We start from the raw sequence: 21513 nt of genomic DNA on the forward strand, positions 1-21513 counted from the left end.
TTATTCAATGTTTTTAGAAAACTTGGAAGTCTCTAATAGATCTATAGGGTCACTGTAAGTTCTACATGCGTTCTTAAAGATACAGAACAGAAAAAGGGCAATGCATAAACCTCTTAACTAGTCTATCTATATCATCAGCTTATCTTGATGCCATCACATTGTTTCCAGATATATGAGCTGCGTTGTAATTTCTTTGTTTAGGACATGTTAAATTACATTTTACAAGCACATTTATTTTGTGTTTACAGTATTATTTTTATATTATTATAGTTTTTATAAATATGTTGAACCATATTATTATTCATTGATTCATATTATTTAGTTTTTCAATGCAAACATTTCACATTTTTATGTTATATATTTTATTTCAGCTTTATTTTAATTAACAATAGTTTAGGCTTCAGTTAACAATAATAAGCCTGTTAAAACAGAGGTAAAATTCTTTATTCACTGCTACAGTGCTGGATTTTAAATACTTTTTTTTTAATGTTGATCTATGCACAAGCCAAGTCGGATCATTTCAAAGAATCCTTTGAATCAGTTCTCAGAACTGGTGTGAATGATTTAATAATTCAGTTCTCAAATTCAACTCACTGACTTAAGGAACAAAAGTCTTAAAGTTTAATAATGACATGACGTGTCTCTCCTCAGACTCGAAGCAGAATGGTGATGCAGCCAGCGCCGCTCTAGCAAACGAGGACTGTCCAACAATCGATCAGGTTCTTAGTCCAGATGAGCGCAGCCCGGTGGGCCGGACACAAGAACGCTACCAGCAGGACAGAGCCTGCTTCCTCCTCAACACGCGAGAGTTTCGACCTACTGATGGGAATGTGCGGAAAGGTACGTTTTAGCGCTTCTGCATGCGGGTTACACACACACACATACACACACAATCACACAGTCATGCAGTGAAGAGAACATCAGTCTCAGCCCAGTCCCTGTGTCTGTGATAGACGTATTAGATCTTACAGATCTAGTCACACACACAAGCGTCCATTAACAATGTTCAAAAAAAGCGAGTTCTCCATGCCCATCTCACGCCATCTCTCCAAAAATACAGATTACATAACCACTGAACATCTCAGGGTGTTTTCACACTTGGTTGGTTTCAGGGGGCTGAGAGCATTTACAAGACAAGTCAAATTTAGTTATAATAGTGCTTTTTACAAGACATTTTGTTTCAAAAGCAAATTTGCAGAATATCTGATGTTAATATCTATATTGACATCTTAATATCCTAAATAATATGTCAATAATATACTTGAGATTTTGCCACAATGAACTTTTTTTTTTTTTAATGAAGCGAGTTTATGCTTAACACTAAAAAAATATCTGAATACATTCAAAGGCAAAACAAGATTATAAAAGACTGACAGATATTTTATTCTTGTTTTAAGCATAAACCCACTTAATTCTGATAATAATTATTATAATTTTTTTTTTCTCAGAAAACAAGAAGAGTAATAAACATTTTTCTTGGTTTAGGAATTTTTAGACATCTATAACACAGGACTAAAATACAAAATAAAATAATTAATTTTATTAATTTAAAAAACTGCTGTTTGCAAATATATAAACCCTTTTTTTATAAATATATAAGCTTTTATTTTTTAGGAATGTGAATAGGCTTACACATTTGCACATATTCATATTCACATACACATATATTATATACTATAAACTCATATTCCTTTTGAGATTATTTTAGCTCCATACTTAAAGGTATGGGAGGACATGAGCAGCTTATTTAATTTATTTTTTTAATGCAGATGTTAATAAAATAATTTATTAATTAATAATAATTAATATTTAAATATACAGAATAAGAAAATAAATAAATAAACTAAACTAAACTAAATAAAGATTATTTAAAAATACATCATTTTAACTACACACATAAAGGTCTTTCTTCATTTTTATGCAAAAATGAAGGCTGGAGAGTTTAAACCGACCAACTCTGGTGCATCAATTTGAGAAAATCATTACAGAAATGTATTAATATTTTATATTAGATAGCGGCACCAAATGAAATTGCAAAAGTATTGACCAGCAAACAGATGGATCTGCCCCAAACTTAGATCACTGTTTGAGCCAATGCTAGTGAATGAGCATTAAATTGGGTCATAAAGAGATCCGAACCCACTTTTTAGGCCAGAAACAACGTGAATACAAAGTGAACTGGAATCTACATTTGATTAGTTTAGGATTCAAGTGTGAAAACATCCTTAAAAACACACTGATATCTGAAAAATTCTTTCTTTTAACTTTTTTCTTTTCCTCTTCTCTTTTTCTATTTATGTTTGGTGGTTCTTTGCATGTCTATTTTACTCAATTCTGTTTCTTTCCTGACATTACACTATCCTCTTTTTACCCTCTATTCTTCCATTCTCTCAATTTCTTTTTTGCATTGCATTTTCCTTGATCCTATTCATCTTCGTTTCAGTGACAAACCTTCTGTTACACACGACATCATCCCACAAAACTTTGTGACCCTGCACTGTCACAACCAACAGCCACAAAAATCTCCTCTCTACCCATGAAAACACACAACAAATGACACAAACGATGTTCAATCCTTGCACACGCAAATCTCCAAACCCAGTTTTTCCCTGGTTGCCCTTTCCTCATCACAACCCAACCACATTCGGCACTGTTAGCATGAGGAGATCAGCCGGCCATCCTCCCCTTACAGATGAATGAAATCAGAGGTAAAAACCAAATACATACTAAACATACATGCACATAAAGTCCAATTGTTCAAATCATTCAAGACAGAAAAAAACACAAACACAGTCACATTTACACCTGCATGGGTGTGTTGTTGTTGACGGGTGTAATTTTTCGTGTTGATGTTGTGTTGTCTTAATAAACTGTCATTCATTTCATCAGTTAAAGGAAATGAATCTAATGTGTACCATGCTCCTGAATATGAGTTTGAGGTTGGGTATCACACGCTCTCATATATTTCTGTACCTCTTAAACTGCTGACCATCCTGCACTGGACAGTCAATGACAAAAATGTCTGTGCACTGAGGAGAATTTATCAACCAGTTTAACACCAGACATGAAGAAAACTCAGCACAAATACAGTGAGACGGAACAAATCTCACTCTGAAAGTGCATTTGTCTGACCCCCCCGTGTAGAGAACAGATGACTAGGCGATTACATGTATTTATTGGAACATTCCAGATTATTTTCGACTTCTAAATCATCCTTTTGAGGGAATTCAGATCAAGAAGAATCATCTGCCGACCAGCTACATGTGCATTGGACTTGGAACAATCATGCAACTGATAATGTATAATAGATGTTACTTAAAAGATTAAAGATTGAGTTTTATTAGTTAATTGAACTTAATCAAATAGGGCATAGGTCACCTAAATGTAAAAATAAAGAAAAATGAGCACTAATGAACTATTCAGTTTTGACTGGTACTAATTAATTATGATAGTTATGATTGGTTAGGGTTACCCGCTAGGCTTCTATTGTAGTTGTATGACTGTAAAAGAGACAAAATTGTTAGGTTGAAAATAACCTGGAATGTTTAAAGATGCTTTAAAGTGTTGTATAAAGTACTGTCTCATGAAGAGAGCAGAAACCCGATCTTTACTCGGATGTATTCAGGTCTGTTCCCCTAAACTCATACTCATACTCTCTATTGAGAATTACATGTATAAGGGACAAAGTTGGACACTGTAGAGTTTGTGTAACAAAGAATGATTTCAATGTCATATGAGATCCACTGCAATAACAACTGGAACTGCAGCTGCTGCAGTGTGTGTGTGTGTGTGTGTGTGTGTGTGTGTGTGTGTGTGTGTGTTTTCAGTGGGATCTCACACGCTCTGTATCGTCTTTTTCTTCAGGTTGTGTCATATCCCGCGTTTGTATGTTGGCTTCTTCATATATTCTCTCACTGTTCTACTGTCTCCTCCCGTCCTCTTCCTCCTCGCTGTGTGTGTGTGCGTGCGTTGTGTTTGTTGTGACGTGACGTTTATTGTGTTTTCGATGTGTTTCCCTCATTCCACCGGTGACCTTTAACCCCGGCGCAATGAAGGACGCGCACACGTGCGCACCGAGGCAACACCCAAAACTGCACACACATAGAAAACAGACTGGAAGGTTGTTTAGGTGTTCAGTGTGCCGAGATGAGTCACCCAAGGGTTAAAGGTCAGGGGTCGATGGAGGTCAAGGTGAATTCAGATGAGTGTGAGTTTATGGTTCTGTGCCATGCTGCAAACACCACATTCACTCCAAAAAAAATACTTAGGACCAAATTTCAGATTTATGTATTTGAATTGCATGAAATCCAGTCTGATTACACAGTTTGAACGTGTAATGTGATGCATTTATGCACTCAAAAAATCATTTTGATTCAAGGTTATTAACCATCAACTAAATAAAATAAAAAGTTGCTTCTTGAAATAAAGCTTAACTGAAATAAAATTTATTTAGTTTAGTCTGTGTGTATTTGGGTGTAAATTTGTATTTAATAATTTTAGTTTAACTGCTAGTTCTAAAATATCTCAAATACTATAAACTAAAATTAATAAACTAAAATTTACTAAAAAAAGTACTTGTTTATTTTAATTATTAATAAAAAAAACTTTAATTACTTAACTACTTAAAATAGAAAAATAATCTAATTTAAAAATATTAACAAATACTATAATACTAAAATAGCACTGTTTTGGTTTTATTTAAACAATAATGAATAACATATGAATATTGTTATGGCTAGCTGTAGATGTATGAGATTAAAACACTTTGAATGTATTGATAATAAATATTTAAACCTGGTTATTGTATATTTAAAGTATATTCAGTTTATTAGTACTTTTTACAGAAATGCTACCAATTTCATGAATGTATGACTGACAAATATGCATCACATTAAGTTTATTAGTTTGTTTGTTGAAACTGAATAGAAATGTTATATTGCCGTTCAAATACACAAACCTTAAATGTAGGTCTAAATATTGTGTGTTTTTTGCTGCAAATTGTGACACTTTGTAGCTTTTAGAAAGCGACAGGGAGCTCGGGAAAACCCACAGGCAGATGGAGAAAAGAGTGTTTATGTGTGGCACAGTCCTATGAATCTGCTGATACGACCTCAACCTGCTTCAGTTCCTATAGTAGCTGGAAACTACTACATGTGTGCGCCGGTCTGTGTGTGTGTGTGTGTGTGTGTGTGTGTGTAACTGACTGACTGGTTGACAGACAGACACTGGGATATTTGGACAGACTCACAAACAGACTGACGTTGAGAAGGTAAGAACGAACCTTGGTAAAAGCTGAGCCCATGTTCCCCTGCTGTTTATCCTGGGCTTCAGCAAGGCACCGTCTCCTGGACGGCAGTCGCTCTCAGTCACTTTAACATCCAGAGCACCTATAGACAGAAATAACATTATAACAAACATCCAGAGTCTGTGGAGGATATGTGTATGTGTGAGTTCAGCTGTATGGCTAAAGCATCTTCTTACCTAAACTACCATCCTGGCTCTGTTACAAAACCTAGTGAGCAAACATCTACATATAAAACGCATACATTAGTTTCATAGTTTCATATTTTTACCTGACATTAGAAATTAAAATGACACAGATAATATTCTGATTGTAATTTATTGAGGAAATGAATATCCTTAAATTTAAAAAAAAAATGTATGACATTTTTTATTATTATTATTTATTAAAAAACACAATTTTTTTTTTAGCTTTAATTTATTTTTATTTTAGTTTTTGTAATTTTGGTACATTACTTAATTTGCCAATGGAACATTTAAATATTTTTGTATTTTTGTTTCTATATTTATTTATTTTATTTAATATTTTAATTTTGATTGTGGAAAGTCATGTTAAATTTAAATCCAATTTGACAGTCAGGAATCACATACCTTTTTATTGTATGTAAAAAAAATATACATATATATATATATATATATAAAAAAAAATAAAATATATATATATATATATATATATATATATATATACATACCTTAATTTAAATTAATGAAAACTAATTTTAGTTAACAATAACAACACTGGTTTGATAATTTAGAAAAGTAACATCAAAGGGTATAAAAGTAAGACTAAATATGACTGACAAGCAAATATTATTCTGAGGTGGGATCACATGTACATAATCACGTAATGCATTTTGATTTTCTTTCAAAAATTCGATCAGAAAATGGTTTTATCTATTTATAATGCACTTTTTCGCCCATTATTTGAGTGTTATTTGTGCAACTGCTAACGTCAGCCTTCAATGGAAATCAACTGCAAGCATCCGTCGAGTCTCCTATTTGTGTGCCGTGTGAATAACCATTAACAGAGTTAGTGGCCATGGAGAGCATTTCAGATCAGTCACTTACAGTACGAGGTTCCATTTCAGCTGTAGGATGCTGCCTCAGAAGCTTGCAGCCTAAGTAGACAGCGAGGCAGCACACTAGTGTTTGAAACAGAGCTGCAGTGCCTCGTCAAATGGACATTACATTGTTAATTGAGCACGATACAGTGAGCGTACGCTGTGTGTGAGGTTCACTGTGCCAACGGGAGTCGAGTTAAGATCGAAATATACTCCTGTACTTGCCATCTGTGAAAACCTTTAGACACACACACACACACACACACACACACATATTGCTCTGGGTGTTAAAGTGAGCTCTTCCAGTGCAGTGTGTGTGTGTGTGTGTGTGTGTGCATCTACCGACCGTTCTCTGATGCCGTTTGCATGAGTCAGAGTCAGCATCAGACTTCTGAAGTCTCTGTGAAGGATCTCTGTAAGCCATTGTGAGTTCTCTTTCTCTCTCTCTTCTCTTTCTCACTTCCTCCTGTTGTTTTTTTTTCTCCGTGTCCTCTTGTTGGTCTTGTATGTTTATGGTCTCATGTGTGTGCTCTAACTGGTCAATTGTTGTGTGAGTTCAATTGGTCGAAGTTTGTCAGTGCCCCCTTTTCTGGCCCATGCTCACAAACAAACATCTATAGTTTTACTCTAGAGCAACTACATTAGTTTCAGTTATTTTTATTTAACACTAGAAATGCAAATAAAACACCTCACATATTGATTATAAAGGGGGCATATCAAATAAAAGAATCAAATATTATTATTTAATATAATATATTTTAATATATAAGACCATTTTGAAGTTTTTATATATATATATATATATATATATATATATATATATATATTAGTATTGTTTTTAAACTTTATTATTATTATTATTATTAATAATATTTAATAATTATTTATTTAAAACTTAATGTTTTATATTTATTTGTAATGTTTTATTATTATTTTAATATTTACTTTGTAATAAATCTACAAAAAAGTGATAATGACCATGCATTTTCTTTGTCTGTAAAATGATTACAAGTTCTTTAAAATAATTTATATACATTTAATGAATTGCATATTCCTTAAACTTTTAATTTTTATTTTTAAAAAGCTTTACAAATCTTTTTGTTATTTATTTTTTTATTTTAATATTGATTTTAATAAATCTAGCAAATTGCTGCTGAACTTGACAGTCAGCGATCACAACACATTTCGTTATATATCAAAATAAAATTATGTATATTTTTTTTTGCATTCATACATAACAAATAAAAAAAATCGCATGACCCCTTTATTGATTTATTTATATTTTAGTATTATTGAAGCACTTAGAAGACGGGTTTTCAGTTTTTAGGAAGGTGTAAAGCACAGATGTCTCTCAATTTATTGATATTTCCATTTAATACACACAAACGGTAACCTAATTTAAAGGCATTACAAGGTTAAAGTGAGAATCTGTATGAGATATGCCTTGAGAGCAGAACATTTTTCAGAACACTACAGGTGTGCTCTAGTTCCGTCAAGGTCTATATTTAGTCTGTATATAGTGAACCGGTTATGCTTTACAAATAGAGGTGTAAATATTTACCCTGATGGTTTGATTCAGTTATGATCCCTTCTAAATGCTGCAGTGCATCATGATATCTGAATTTAAGTCACAACTTGGTTCAGTTAAATTGGTATGATTTATAATTATTTCATTACGACTGAGCATGTTCATGTCAGAATTAGATTTGCTGTATTTTAATCAATAAAAATGGGTTAATGATTGTGTTTTGCATAGTAATTGATAGTTTTTATAATAAATAAAAAAATCTTAAATTGGTACATTAAATTATAATTGTTAAATTGATGCATTTCTCAAGTCTAGTAATAGATCATTCATAAACTACAATGACAGAGGCTTTCTCACTATATCACTCAACTCATTTCATATTTCTCACACACACAAACACTCCTATGTCTATGTGTGTAGATATTAATATTGCATGTTTGTGTTTCTACAGAAAATGTGCATTTCTTGTCTGCAAATATCAAAACCCATTTTGACATAGACAACATTACAGGCAACCTATTCATTGTCTAAATACAAACGTCTCTATTATTTTGCATGGTGCAGTCTTCTTAAAGGTTAACAAGTGGCACTGTTTAAGTTTAAGGACTAGTTGGATAACACAGTCCAGTTTCAGCGCAGTGGATCTGTTCTCCGGTTCCAGCAGATTCCAGCGGTGAGCGGGCCGTCATGGTTGTGGTGTTCAGTGTTCTGGACACAAGCTGATCGATATAGAGCTTAATTGTGGGTAATGTGAGCTCTCTCTATCTCTAACAGCCCAGCGGTCGATAACCCGTATACTGTCAGAGCAGGTCGAGCTAGAATAGCTTTTCATTGCAGGTTATTCATGGGACCTTCATAGCAACATATATGACATAAACTAAAGCTGCGTACTGCTCGATTCAACTCGATTTTGATTCACAAGCATGCGATTCGATTCAATATCAATTCATTTGGATATATATCAGGTACAGTACGTGCTATAAACTATATATGGAACATGGTTCAGGCAAATACGTGACGCTTTATTTTATACCATACAAAAAAAGGCACAACGCTTACCGTGATTAAAGAATCGATGTCAGTTCAACCAAAATCAATATTTTCAATTCAGACGATGATAACTGACTAATTGTTGCCTCAACGTCTCAGGTAACACGTTTTGCTAACATTTTCATTGTTATTAAAAAAATATGTTTTCCTTAATGTTCTTTTAACTGACAAAACGTCAGTTTATTTTATTTATTTATTTATTTATTTTAATTCTTGGTTAAACGAACATTCCATTTCATCATTTCACAAACTCTATTAAAATGTTACTTTTACATTAACAACGTGTAATTTTTTGTGCTAACAATTTGGGAACATTATAAAAGAGCTTTGCACAAACGTTCTGTTGACATCACTAGAAGAACGTTTGGTTATAACTTTGAGAGAACCTTGCCCAAACGTTCGGAGAACATTCCCTGTTTGATGAGAAATGTCTTTGATCAATCATTACTTAATGACCGATGCTGGTGGTCACATGCACTGGGGATATATTAAAGGTAGTTATCCATCACATTAGGGCATCTAAATGTGTTTTTGATATGTGCACACCCCCTTTTTGTTCTTTCATGTCTTTCACTCTCTTTTTAACTCTCCACTGTGTGACTAACACTCATCTCATCCTTCATTCGCCTCCAGGCCGTCAGTGCAGCGCCAGCGTTTCTAATGCGTGACTGTGGGTAGGTACATCAACTCTTTTAAATTGTTCCTCACATGTTCAAACAGGAAACACTTCTTTATGAGGTTTTCCTGGTTGAAAGTAGGTATGCAAATCTTGTTGCTCACATCCTACTGGACACTTTGAACATGATAAATCTATAAAATATAGTGTGTATATTTAAAGTAATATAAGATCAGCTAAAGATTTATACCTAAACAGTAAGCTAGGATATTTATAAAAATATAATTAGTTAAAAAAATGAATTAAAAATATTAAGAAATGTATATATTTATAAATCACATATAATATACAAAGATATAATAATAATAATAATTCTAAAGTAGTAATTTGATTATATTAAATATGCCAACTGTAATATATATGTGTGTGTGTGTGTGTGTGTATAATCTTATTACATAATATTTTAAACATGACAATATTTATAATTATAATAATATAGCATACAAACATTTATATTTATTTAAAAACAAAAAGTTAAATCTATACTAAAAAAGTATTAAGACCAGGTATATTTATTAATAAATAAGTATGTTCCATTTTAATTTCATGTTGTCTTTAAAATATTTGTAAAGTAATTCATGTGGACATATTTGAATACATGCATGTTAATTTGCTTTTTTACCACACGGTCACGTAAACGTCCCGTTGTTTGTGTTGTGAGGCGCTACACTCTTGCACCCCCCCACCCCCACCTTTCCTTATTCCATCGAGTATCCATCAATCCCATGAAATATATTCACTCTTCCTGTCCTCACTAATGTCCTCTGTCTCCTGAGGAATTGTTTTAAAAGCTCTTACTAGTGAAACATGGTAAAAAGGGCTTGTGGCTGCTCTTGACCAGGCAGAGGGGTAAAAGAATCAGCTTGTTTTTGTTGCTCTGTTGTCCAAACCAAAAAATACAGTACAGGTTGTGTGCTACTGAAGTACACTTGTAGTATGTGATCAGACTGTGAGCGTGCTGTACTTTAATATGAGCGCTGGGTGTTCTGCATGTATAGGTTGATGGTTTTACTAAACGGGAAGCTGCTCTTTTGTTTTTAATGCAAGTGGATTCTTGTAAACAAACTCCACTTTTAGGCCAAAAGGGTATTTTATACAAGTATATGGCAAGCTGTTTTGACTTTTATTCATTCTCAGGATATGAATTCTTGATATCAACAATTTAATTTTCACTAGATAAAAGGCTTATTATTGATATTAGTAAAAAATATAATTCTTGATATCTGTAATTGTATTTCCACTAGTTAAATGCCACCATAGGCTGCTATTAAAATTGAATTGCTGATATCAATAATTACCTTGTTACTAGTAAAAATTGTATTTCTTCATATAAAGGGTTTTCTGATATGTGAAACTGAAATTTCAACTAGTAAGAAATACATTTTTGAAATTAACAATTGTTTATGAATGGAAGCCTATGGTCACATTTAACTAGTGAAAACACAATTGCAGTTATCAAGAATTATAATTTTGACTAGTTGAAATGTAATTCCTGATATAAAAAATAGCATTTTAACTAGTGAAAATGTAATTGTTGCTATCAAGAATTAACATTTTGACTAGTGAAAATAAAATAGTTGATATCAAAAATTACAATTGTTACTTGTAAAAATCTAAATCCTAATACCAATGATTAGCATTTTAACTAGTGAAAATGTAATTGTTGATATAAGGAATTCATATGCTGCGAATGAATGAAAGTCAAAACACCTTGCCTATTGCCATTCCCAGGATATAAATTCTTGATATCAAAAATAATATTTTTTACTAGTTGAAACTTAATTGCTGATATCAAGAATTTGATTTCTGCGAGTCATGACGTCATTGTTGATATCAAGGATTAACATTGTTACAAGTGGAAATGTAATTGCTTATATCAAAAATAGCCATTGTTACTAGAAATCCAATTCCTGATATCAAGAATGAATATTGTAGCTAGTAAAAATTTAATTGTTGATATCAAGTAATCATATCCCGAGAATGAATAAAAGTCAAAACGCCCACCTCTCTCTCTCTCTCTCTCTCTCTCTCTCTCTCTCTCTCTCTCTCTCTCTCTCTCTCTCTCTCTCTCTGAAGCTGGCAGTAGCAGAAGACAGTTATATCTTGTTATGTCACCCCTTGTGAATAGTACAGTATTTTGTAGTGTAACAAACTGTACATGTTTGAACACAACTACCCACAGAATACAGAATTCATAGCAACACGAGCAGGACAAAATTATATGCAAATTACCTGTAAATCCATTCTTGTATAAAATATTGAATTGAATAATTTGTGAAACCATTCTTATTAAACTGTGGCATTGAATCATTCATAAAAAACATTCTTGCTACATTGTTGCTTTAAATTGATTGCAAAACATTACTTATGCAGATTAACATTCATTAAATTATCCATAAAACCATTCGTACTAAATGTTGCACTGAATCATCTGTTTATCTGATTCATAAAAAATATGTCATTTGTTGCATTGAATTGTTCAAAATGCAACAGTTTGCAAAAGAATGGCTTTACCAAACTAATTACACAGAAACTAATTTTGTATCATTGACTTTATACTATTTGATGTGTATGGTTGTGTTTGGTTGTGACTGCATGTACATTTATGGGGAAATAGAGAGGAAATAGAGAAGCCATAAGTGTGTGTGTGGTCCATATTATATCAGACCTTACTCATCAAATTTCTGTGTGTGTGTGTGTGTGTGTGTGTGTGTGTGTGTGTGTGTGTGTTCAAGCTGTTGTCCTACTTTCTAAAGAACGATTCCTTGTCTTTCCTTGTTACCAGAGTTTTTTTTTCTGTGGTCAATGTGTGGCAGACTTTTCCCACATTGACCTCTTCCTCTCCCACACACACGTATAGGGAGAACGAGGGAGAGAGACAGATAAACGGCTCTGATATGTGGGTTGAAGGTCACTGCTAGTCACTTCACTTGAATGATTGGTCACAAAAGCCTGTCTATAAACTCACTAAAGCTCAATGTTACACAGAATTCTGATTTTCTTTTTTTACTGATATGCACCAAACATTTTTATTTGTATGTTACAAATGTCATTTATAAGTTTCTAGGGATCTAAATTTAGGTATATTACCATTTTTGCATATTTTATTGTAGCTGATAACTTCCTATCAGCTGCAAACTCATATATGTAGGCATTTTGGTGCAATGAGTGTGAAAAAAGTTACTGGCATTATATTTAAAGTTTGTGTTGCCGTCTCATAATTACGGTAATTCTGACATTACTTGAATGCAGCAGAAGTGCTATAGACCCTTTTTTGTCATTATTGTGTTTTACAAATGCAGGCTTTATGAGCTCCCAGTCAAGTGAAGTATAATAGGATGTTCAGGAGGTTGTCAGAGAAACCAGCCAGCGGTCCACAAGAGCATATCTGTTCACTAACTCAACTGCAGTGAATTAATCAGCATCTTAGGGTCAAATCTGATACTACAGAAATGATTGGATGTGAACAACTCCAGTTATTACTGCAACAATCAGTCTGTTCCAAAACCTAGACATAAGTTCTTTTGTCTTCTTTTGTATATGATTTTATATGACATTGAGCTTTGGAATGGCACTATATAATTAAATAAATATTTGTTTTATTATCTATTTGTTTGTTTGGTTGGTTGATTGGTTGTTTAATACCGAAGTGTATCTTTGTAAAAATATTTGTAGCTTTTAGATTTGGAACAGCGCTGTAATAAGATATGTACTTCATATCTCATTCATGTACTACAATCACAGACCCTACATAAATTAATACCATCTATTTATTTATTAAAAAATATATCAATACAAAACTATATAATACTTTACCCAATAATTAATATTCTGTGCTTATTAATGTCTCAAGTTGTAAGCTTAACAGTTGAATAGGTTTTGGTACAAATATTGTATATATATATATATGAAATTGCCACTAACAATCCTTTTACAATGTTTTTCTTTCTCATAAATTTGTTGAAATGCTTCACAAAGGCTGCCGTGGTTTTCTCGACAATCTCCAACAGTCTGGCCGAGAAAGACTTCTGTCTTATTTGTTGTCTAGTCTTACTCTACACTGCCCTGTTTAACTACCACTGGTTAACTGAAACATCGCAAATCCCCACTTTACCACTTCCAAAATATAACACAATCCAGCTGGTGTTTTCTTCAACCAGTGGCAATCTGTGAATGTTTATGTGTGGAGTGTTTGTTTCTGGAAAACTGTGTTTTTATGTTGTGGATTTTTTTTTGAAAACCAATGTATGATGAATTTCATAACTCTCATTTTCCTGTTTTGTCCTGTGTGTGTCTTCTGTCCGTCTGTCTTTTACGTGTCTCTTCACCTTTAAATTCACATTTGTTTCACTTTATACTTACTTTTGCGTTTTTTAAACGTTTCCATTTGTTGCGTTCCTTTACCCATAAATCATTTTCTGTCTGCCACATCAATATATTACATGTAACGCCCAACCCATCATCCATGCTGTTTAATCAAAAAACACACATCTTAAAATTAATTTATCCTGTCACTAATGATTAAACTTGGTGAAACGATCTGCCAGCCACGGGTTACGAGAAATCTCGCAGCCTGAACAACATATCAGGAATGGCGGGGTCTTCCCTGCGTTTGACCCCCATCACCAGCACACCCTTTGACCCTTACGAGGCCCCGGGACCCCTCCGTCGCTGCCGCTCACCCATTCCCTCCATATTGTAGCAGAAAAAGCAGAAAGAGTGACAGAACGACTCAGGAAAGGAGGAGAGAAAGGCAGGACAGCTTCACACTCACATTCATAGCAATAACAATGACTGACCACGCCAGTAGATACACTAAACAGAGCTGTTTGTGAGTGACCACGAGTCATGTTAGTTATGAACTGAACTTGGCAGGTTAACCAGGTCAACAACTGTACGTGTGTTTATGAACGGAAGGAAATGCTTTGTTTTTTCCCCATGCATTCTGGGTCAGACGTGTGATTTTGATGCTCAAGGCAGATAAATTAATGCATTTTCATTTCAAATACTGTTCCATTTCCCTCAAACTCTGAATTAAGATGAATATTACTGTGAATACATGCAAAACTCTAGATTTTTTTTAATGCAAGAATAATGTACATATGCAATCATTACTCTGCAAATAGGGGTTAAAATGTAATGTATCACACATATGTGTATGCTTTGTTGGTGCTTGTCTTTGAACTAAAATAATTTAGTTTATTCAGAAAACTATTTAATCAAAATTGAATGGGTGAATCTGGCAAATTGATTATTTGAACTGTGATAATACAGTCTCTCCATGACCTTTTTTATTTTATTTTGCACATCATCATCGTTTGTTTGTTTAATCATATGCATACAGTGTTTTGCCCATTATAACATGTAGCCAAATTTCGCCCACATCTGAGGAAAGACTTGCAATCCAAAAACTGTACATGAGGAGCAAAAAAAGAACATTTAATGGAAATTATTTATTTTTTGCTGATGTACACTGTTTGTGATGTGTTCGTGTTAGATTTTAAGATGATGCTCCAAAAAAAAAGCGTATTGACCCATATATATGCAAAATGTGCAATATTCAATCCTAATTCATAATGCTGTAAACGTATGCACATGTGGTTTTATAAATGTATGTGCAAGAGAATTAATCGTGATGAAAAGGTTAAAAGAATGAAAGATGACGAAGAGGATGTGATGATTTTAAGAGCATTTCTTGTTTGTCTTATCAATGTTAGTGTCCCGCTGTTGTTTTTTTATTATATTTTGAATGTTTTTCAAAGACCAATTGTTTTTGTTTTCAAAAACATTACATGACAGTTTCATTTGTATATGATATATACGTATGTGTTACTGTGTTTCTTTTTGGATAAATTGACAAAAAAATATATGTATATGTATTCAGGTCGATGTGACCTAGTGCTTCCAGAATCATTAACAAAAGAGGTGATACTCAGTAAATAAGCCATTTCTGAGAATGATTCTTTCATGAAATAGCAAAAACTGAGAAAATAACATGTTGCAGTAATTGCAAAGTTGTAGTATATAGGGAACTGTATGTCATCTAGTTCTTAATCATTAAATGTGACTTAGTTTCCCAATGGAGAAAATCCCACTGCTGAGACAGTAAATATATCAGTAAGGAGCCATATTGTTTTAAACATGGCTCCTCGATCATGCAAACCTGGATCCTACAATGTACCCGGCATTGTGCAAGATTCAATCCTCCAAAGTGATTTCGTTCAGGATTGGTAGCGTTTCTATGATAACCAGAGTTAGTTAGTTGGTTATAACCAAGTTAGAATGACCCAGTTAAGAAAAAGGTATTTTCTGACGAAGTCAAAGGACATGAAAAAAGTATAAAAAGTTACTTAAATATATACTACCATTCAAAAGGTTTTTTTTTTTTTTTTATAAAAATTTTTTTTTTAAAGAAATAATACTTTTATTCAGCAAGGATGCATTAACTGATCAGAAGTGACAGTTACCACCAGTATTTTTTTTTTTAATTTAAAATAATTGCTGTTCTTTTGAACTTTATATTCATTAAAGGATCCTAAAAAATATTTTTATCACGGTTTCCCCAAAAAATAAATAATAATAATAATTATTATTATTTATATTTTCAATATTGCTAATAATACGAAATATTTCTTAAGATTCAAAACAGCGTAGTACAATGATTTCCGAAGGATCATGTGACACTGAAGACTGGAGTAATGATGCTGAAAATTCAAATTTGATCACAGGAATAAATTACATTTCAACATATATTCAAATAGAAAACAGTTCTTTTAAATTGCAATAATATTTCCTACTTTTACTATATTTTATTTATTTATTTATTTATTTTTGATCAAATAAATGCAACCTTGGTGAGCATAAGACACCTCAAAAACATTAAAACATTAATCTTACCGACTCCCAACTTTCAAATGGTAGTATATATCAGTAGTACAGTAAAACTTGAATTTTAAAGTCTGAATATTCAGAACCGGTAACTATGTAAAAAAGACAAAGAAAAAAGAAACAAAATAGTATAGTATATATTAAATGCAAAATCCACACAAACTATAAAACATATTTAAATATACTATAATTGTCACATTACTGTTCATGTATCTGTGGTGGGATTGAATCCTGCACAACATCGGCACCAGTCCTTGTTAAAATGATTGTATTTTAACAAACATGTAGCAGGACGCCAGGCCTCCTCATACACTGTGAAACCAGAGACTTTCTTCCTCCAAAACTGGTTAGTCTCCATTAGTTATGGATCCCTAGATTAGTTAGTTGAGAAGATTCATTCTCTAGATAAAAAAGTAATAATAATGTCTTTCCTCCATTTGTGAGTTGATGTTAAATTGAATATTGTGCTGTTCTTGTAGTATGCGGATGTTTAAAATGTTAAAAAAGGACTTTTAAGAACTGATTTTTTTTCTTGTGTATGTAGCTGTGCCCTATACAACACTGCCAGGTCACTGAAACACATCGAACATGTTTATATTAAAAAAGCAAGAGCCCTCTATGAGGATAATTTAGGCTACAGTGTTGTTGTAGAGACTCGTACACCGCTAGCTAGATTTAACTAGCTTCACCTATTAATACAATGCTTCTAGGCCCACATGATCTGTACAAATGTGTATCTACACGAGTGAATGCCCATTAAACTCACCTCTGCCTTTCTCTTTATGTATGTTGGTGTTCTTTAAAGACTCCGTGTGTTATGTCCACATTTACTGTATGTAAATGAGTGTTTGTTTATGGTGCGTGTGTGCATTTTGAATTTGTGTTTGCAAATTGACTGAACACTGTCATTGAAATGCACTCATTCACCCAGATTACATTGGAATGTGCAAAAACAACACAAAGGTGAATTTTGACAGATTTATTGCCTCTTAACTGAACTAAAATGTACAAAATCATAGATAATGTTAGTGGTTCAGACATAATCTAAGTGTTCAGCTGTTTCATTTTCTACGCCACCTGATAATAAATGAATATATATGTAAGCGCAATAAATGATTGTGCTTACATTATTATAGTTGAATGAATTATCTGTTAACTGAATTCTTACAGTACATGCTTAACTTTTACCAGCCATCCACAGGTAAACCTTCCCCAGCTTTCTACTGTTCTCAGTTTTAATCAATAAGTTTCCTTTATCAGTGATAATGTATATTTTAAATTGATCTAAAATGTATCTGGGGTGGACTATTCCATTCCTACTAGATCTAGAAAGTGAATTGGCCACATGAAGTGTTAATATGCAAGTGTCTTCGGATTTCAGGTTAAACACTGTGTTATCATTAAATGTAATTAGCACTTGTGTGTTTTCTCCGGGACTGGACTTTTTCACCCCTGAGAAGATACATTGCACAACCGGTGTTCAGTGCATGCAACTTCATCTTGAGATCTGTGTGTGTAGAAGAGTTTTAACTGTGTTCGTCTCAAATTCTTTCTTTTTTTCGTTTTTTCAGTAGCTTTGTATTTGTGTGATTTTCTTAAAAGCATTTCTACATCTTAAAGGAATAGTTCACCCAAAAATGTCAATTTGCTGACAGTTTACTCACCCTCACGTCATCCAGGATGTAGATGAGTTTGTTTGTTCATGGGAACAGATTTGGAGACATTTAGCTTTACATCTCTCGCTCACCCATTCACGCTCTGCAGTGAATGTGTGCCGTCAGAATGAGAGTCTAAACAGCTGATAAAGTAAAGAAGTCCAACTCTTATTGTTCTCTCACACCACAATCCATCCACATATTTGTTTAAGACCAATTTGGACTGTTTTTTCTTTTTAACATTGCTTGATTTGTGCATATTTCTCACCTGATTCACTGTAGAAAGCAAAATTATGGATAGAAGACTCATATTTTAGCTTGTATCAACAGTTTGAAATTAACAATGCAGCATTTTGCTTCACAAGATTTAATTGATGGACTGGAGTGGTGTGGATTATTGTGTTTTTATCAGCTATTTGGATTCTCATTATGATGGCACCCATTCACTGCAGAGGATTCATTGGTGAACAAGTGGTAAATGATGTACATAAACTCTTCTACATCTTGGATGGCATGAGGGTTTGTAAAAATAAATTCAGCAAATGTTTGGGAGAACAATTCCTTGAAATTTTTCTGTGGTTTTTCTTTTAAACGTTTTGCTTAATAATGTTAATTTCTAACAATATCATTATATCTCTGTTTTTGTCCACAGTGTTAAGCTTCTAGCATTTGGCAATTCTATTAAGGAGACACGGTTAGTCGCTGAATCCTGAAAATTTTGCAGATGGGGCCGTACCATCCACACGGGACATGTGAGGATTGTCGGAGTGGCAAGAGGGTGTGACTGGAAACAAACAACAAATGGAAAAAAAGAAAAACAAGGAAACGGAGGCCGGATTTTCACACGGTAACCAAAGCAACCTCACCGAAATTCCGGATCACTCCTCTTTCTACAGATGACTGACTTTACAGCAACAAAACCGAACATTGCACTGACACCTGTAAGAGAAAAAAGACTCTTGAAGGAATGAACGGAAAACATTCCAACGTTTTAGGATCAAAATACCAAGCATTTTGACTGCCGGACTCACCTGGGCCCTGAGTTTATGTATATTAATCTATATGAAAGAATGAAGGACCAAGTTAGAATAATTATGTAGCATTTCTGCTAAGACCCTGTAGCATTTCTTGGCTAGGAGAACTCTCCAACAGACTTTTTAGGGACTGATATTTTATTGACAGTTTGCACAAAATGACTAAAAATGTCTTAGTCATGCACAATTTTTCTTGTTTTCTTCCCCCACTCAGCATATTAGCTGCAAAATGTGTTGTTTGTGCATTGCCGTGTGGTAGTTCCCACTCCCCGTCCGAGTCTTATAAGAGTAGCTTTTCTTTGTGAATGAATCTAGAGCACTGAAAAGTGAAACGCAGCACACAGACGTACGTTGCTATTCCCAAACAGTCTTCCAGTTTATTTCCCCGAGCGTTTGGGGGAGACAACACTGAAAACAGTCCCGACAGACCAAAGCCCAACTCTGACCAAATAATGTATGAAAGCTAAAATGGCACAAAATAACTTCCCTGTCAGAGATGAACTTTTCGTCCCTTTAAATGTGAACGGATTGGCTGTTCTGCCTGGGGTGCTGTTTGTAATTACCTAAAAACCCTTAAATTGAGGGAGGTCTCTCTCGTTCCTGATTATAGAGATTTATTTTGTGATTTATTTAATAGAGCTGATGCTGCCATTGATTATATACATGCACATGCCAGTGCTTGGACCAATAACAAGTGGAAGTTTGTTTTTCCTTTGTGAAAAGAGGGTATAAATCTCCCTTTCTAAAAACCATCTATATGTCTAAAACTGCCTTTTCAGAGTTTCCCTCCGTCTCTGTCTTGTATTCTCTCCTATTGGCTTGATAGCGCCATTCCTTCTTAAATAATCAGAGGGAGCGTGGGAGGTCATGCCAAATGAATCAAGAAGATTAAATGTACAAAAATAATAACAAATTTATATTTTGATAAGTAGTTGCAAAAACATTTCCATGATTAACGAGGAACACAACGCAAACAGCGTCCAAACGCGATTGTAAACGCCACCCTACGAACAGCCGTCGACTTATACAAAAAAAAGGATGGGAGAAAAGATTTTAACACGCTTTTTTGGAGGGTGGGCGCAAAAACAGAAGAGATTGTTTCCTCGTAGACTGAACTGTGAGAAAATAGATGTCAAAATATATGATGAAATAGAACAAATAATAAATAAAAAAATACTACTTGGAGAAAAAAAAATGTACAAAAAATTAATTTTTGTAACTTTGTTTACCAGCATGAGAACTTTGCATGACTGTATTTTCTGCTAGCCCTTAGTTGAAGTGGGGAGGGCTAAAATAATAATTAAAAAAGATATTAATAAAAATAAATAAATAAAAAAAATAATATATTTAAAAGAGCTATATTTTATTTTGAAATAGGAAAAAAAATGTGAATAAATTCTAACTGTGAGTTACACACTGAACTGTTTTATTAGTTAAAGATAAAAAAAAAAATTAACTGCTACCAAAAGCAACATATCTGCTACATACTGCCCCATATTACATTTTCATTTGGTTTCATTTCTTCAGTCGAAACGCTGCCTGGACTGTATATTTTGGTTGCGAATCTCTCTCTCTGTATGCCATAAGAGTCGTCTATCTCGTCTCTTATTGAAATGTTTGGCTAATGTTTGTCTGTGTACAACATTAGTTCACTCTGTAGCCATGATAACAACTGTGCTGATGCTAGAATCCTCTGTAAGTGGGATATGGCGTCTTTTCCCACATGCATCGGGGCTGATAGCGTTTCATTCTCACTTTGAATTAATCTGCTCTCATTGGCAATAATATGAAAGATACTCTAGAGATCTGTAGCAAGGCAAAGTGGAGACTCGTATCAGTCTCAGCATCTTCCTTACGAACAGATGCAGCATGGAAAAACTGTGTTCTTGTAGAGGCATTGTGTCTCTAATCTCAGGTGAAAAATATGAATGCTCAGTTCCGCAACGGACCTCTGCCTGCTCGTGCAGCTATTTCTCATTGTCATCTCATCTGATTGTGGTCAGAATTTTGCTGTTATTTGTCTATGTATTTCCTGATAAAACTGGAAGTTAGGACACAGGCATCATCCCTTGCCTTTAGTCTTTTAGGAAAATCATAGCTGATAGCTTATTCAATGAGCGAAAGCAATGAAAACACTTGAATACAAATAAGCTCAGAAGAGAAAGAATATGCATTAATCTTAAGCATTTAGCTTTAAGCAAATAAAACAGATCACAGTTGAGTCAAATGTGTTTATTTGTTATTCTGTAATATAGGCTACGTAATTAAAATAGCTAATTCTAATCATCCGAATTTGGTGTCCATAAATGTGCAGATTTCA

The 21513-nt window shown here is 33.6% G+C and overlaps 1 protein-coding gene across 4 annotated transcripts in view; it reads left to right on the top strand.

Annotated features, from left to right (window-relative positions):
• The window catches only part of kcnc3b (potassium voltage-gated channel, Shaw-related subfamily, member 3b), a 73663-nt gene extending 53739 nt beyond the window's left edge, over window positions 1-19924 (top strand). For 2 of the 4 annotated variants that reach the window (XM_059525118.1, XM_059525119.1), the window contains exons 4-5: window positions 652-840; window positions 14164-16022. In XM_059525118.1, the coding sequence (XP_059381101.1) occupies window positions 652-840; window positions 14164-14318 (344 nt within the window). In that variant the 3' untranslated portion in view covers window positions 14319-16022. Of the gene's footprint in view, window positions 1-651; window positions 841-3864; window positions 4219-14163; window positions 16023-18811 lie in introns of those variants that run through there. The other 2 variants (XM_059525120.1, XM_059525121.1) reach the window with 2 other exon arrangements.
• Window positions 19925-21513: the final 1589 nt, after the last annotated feature.

This window comes from Carassius carassius, chromosome 35 (genome assembly GCF_963082965.1).
Source record: "Carassius carassius chromosome 35, fCarCar2.1, whole genome shotgun sequence".
NCBI lineage: Eukaryota > Metazoa > Chordata > Actinopteri > Cypriniformes > Cyprinidae > Carassius > Carassius carassius.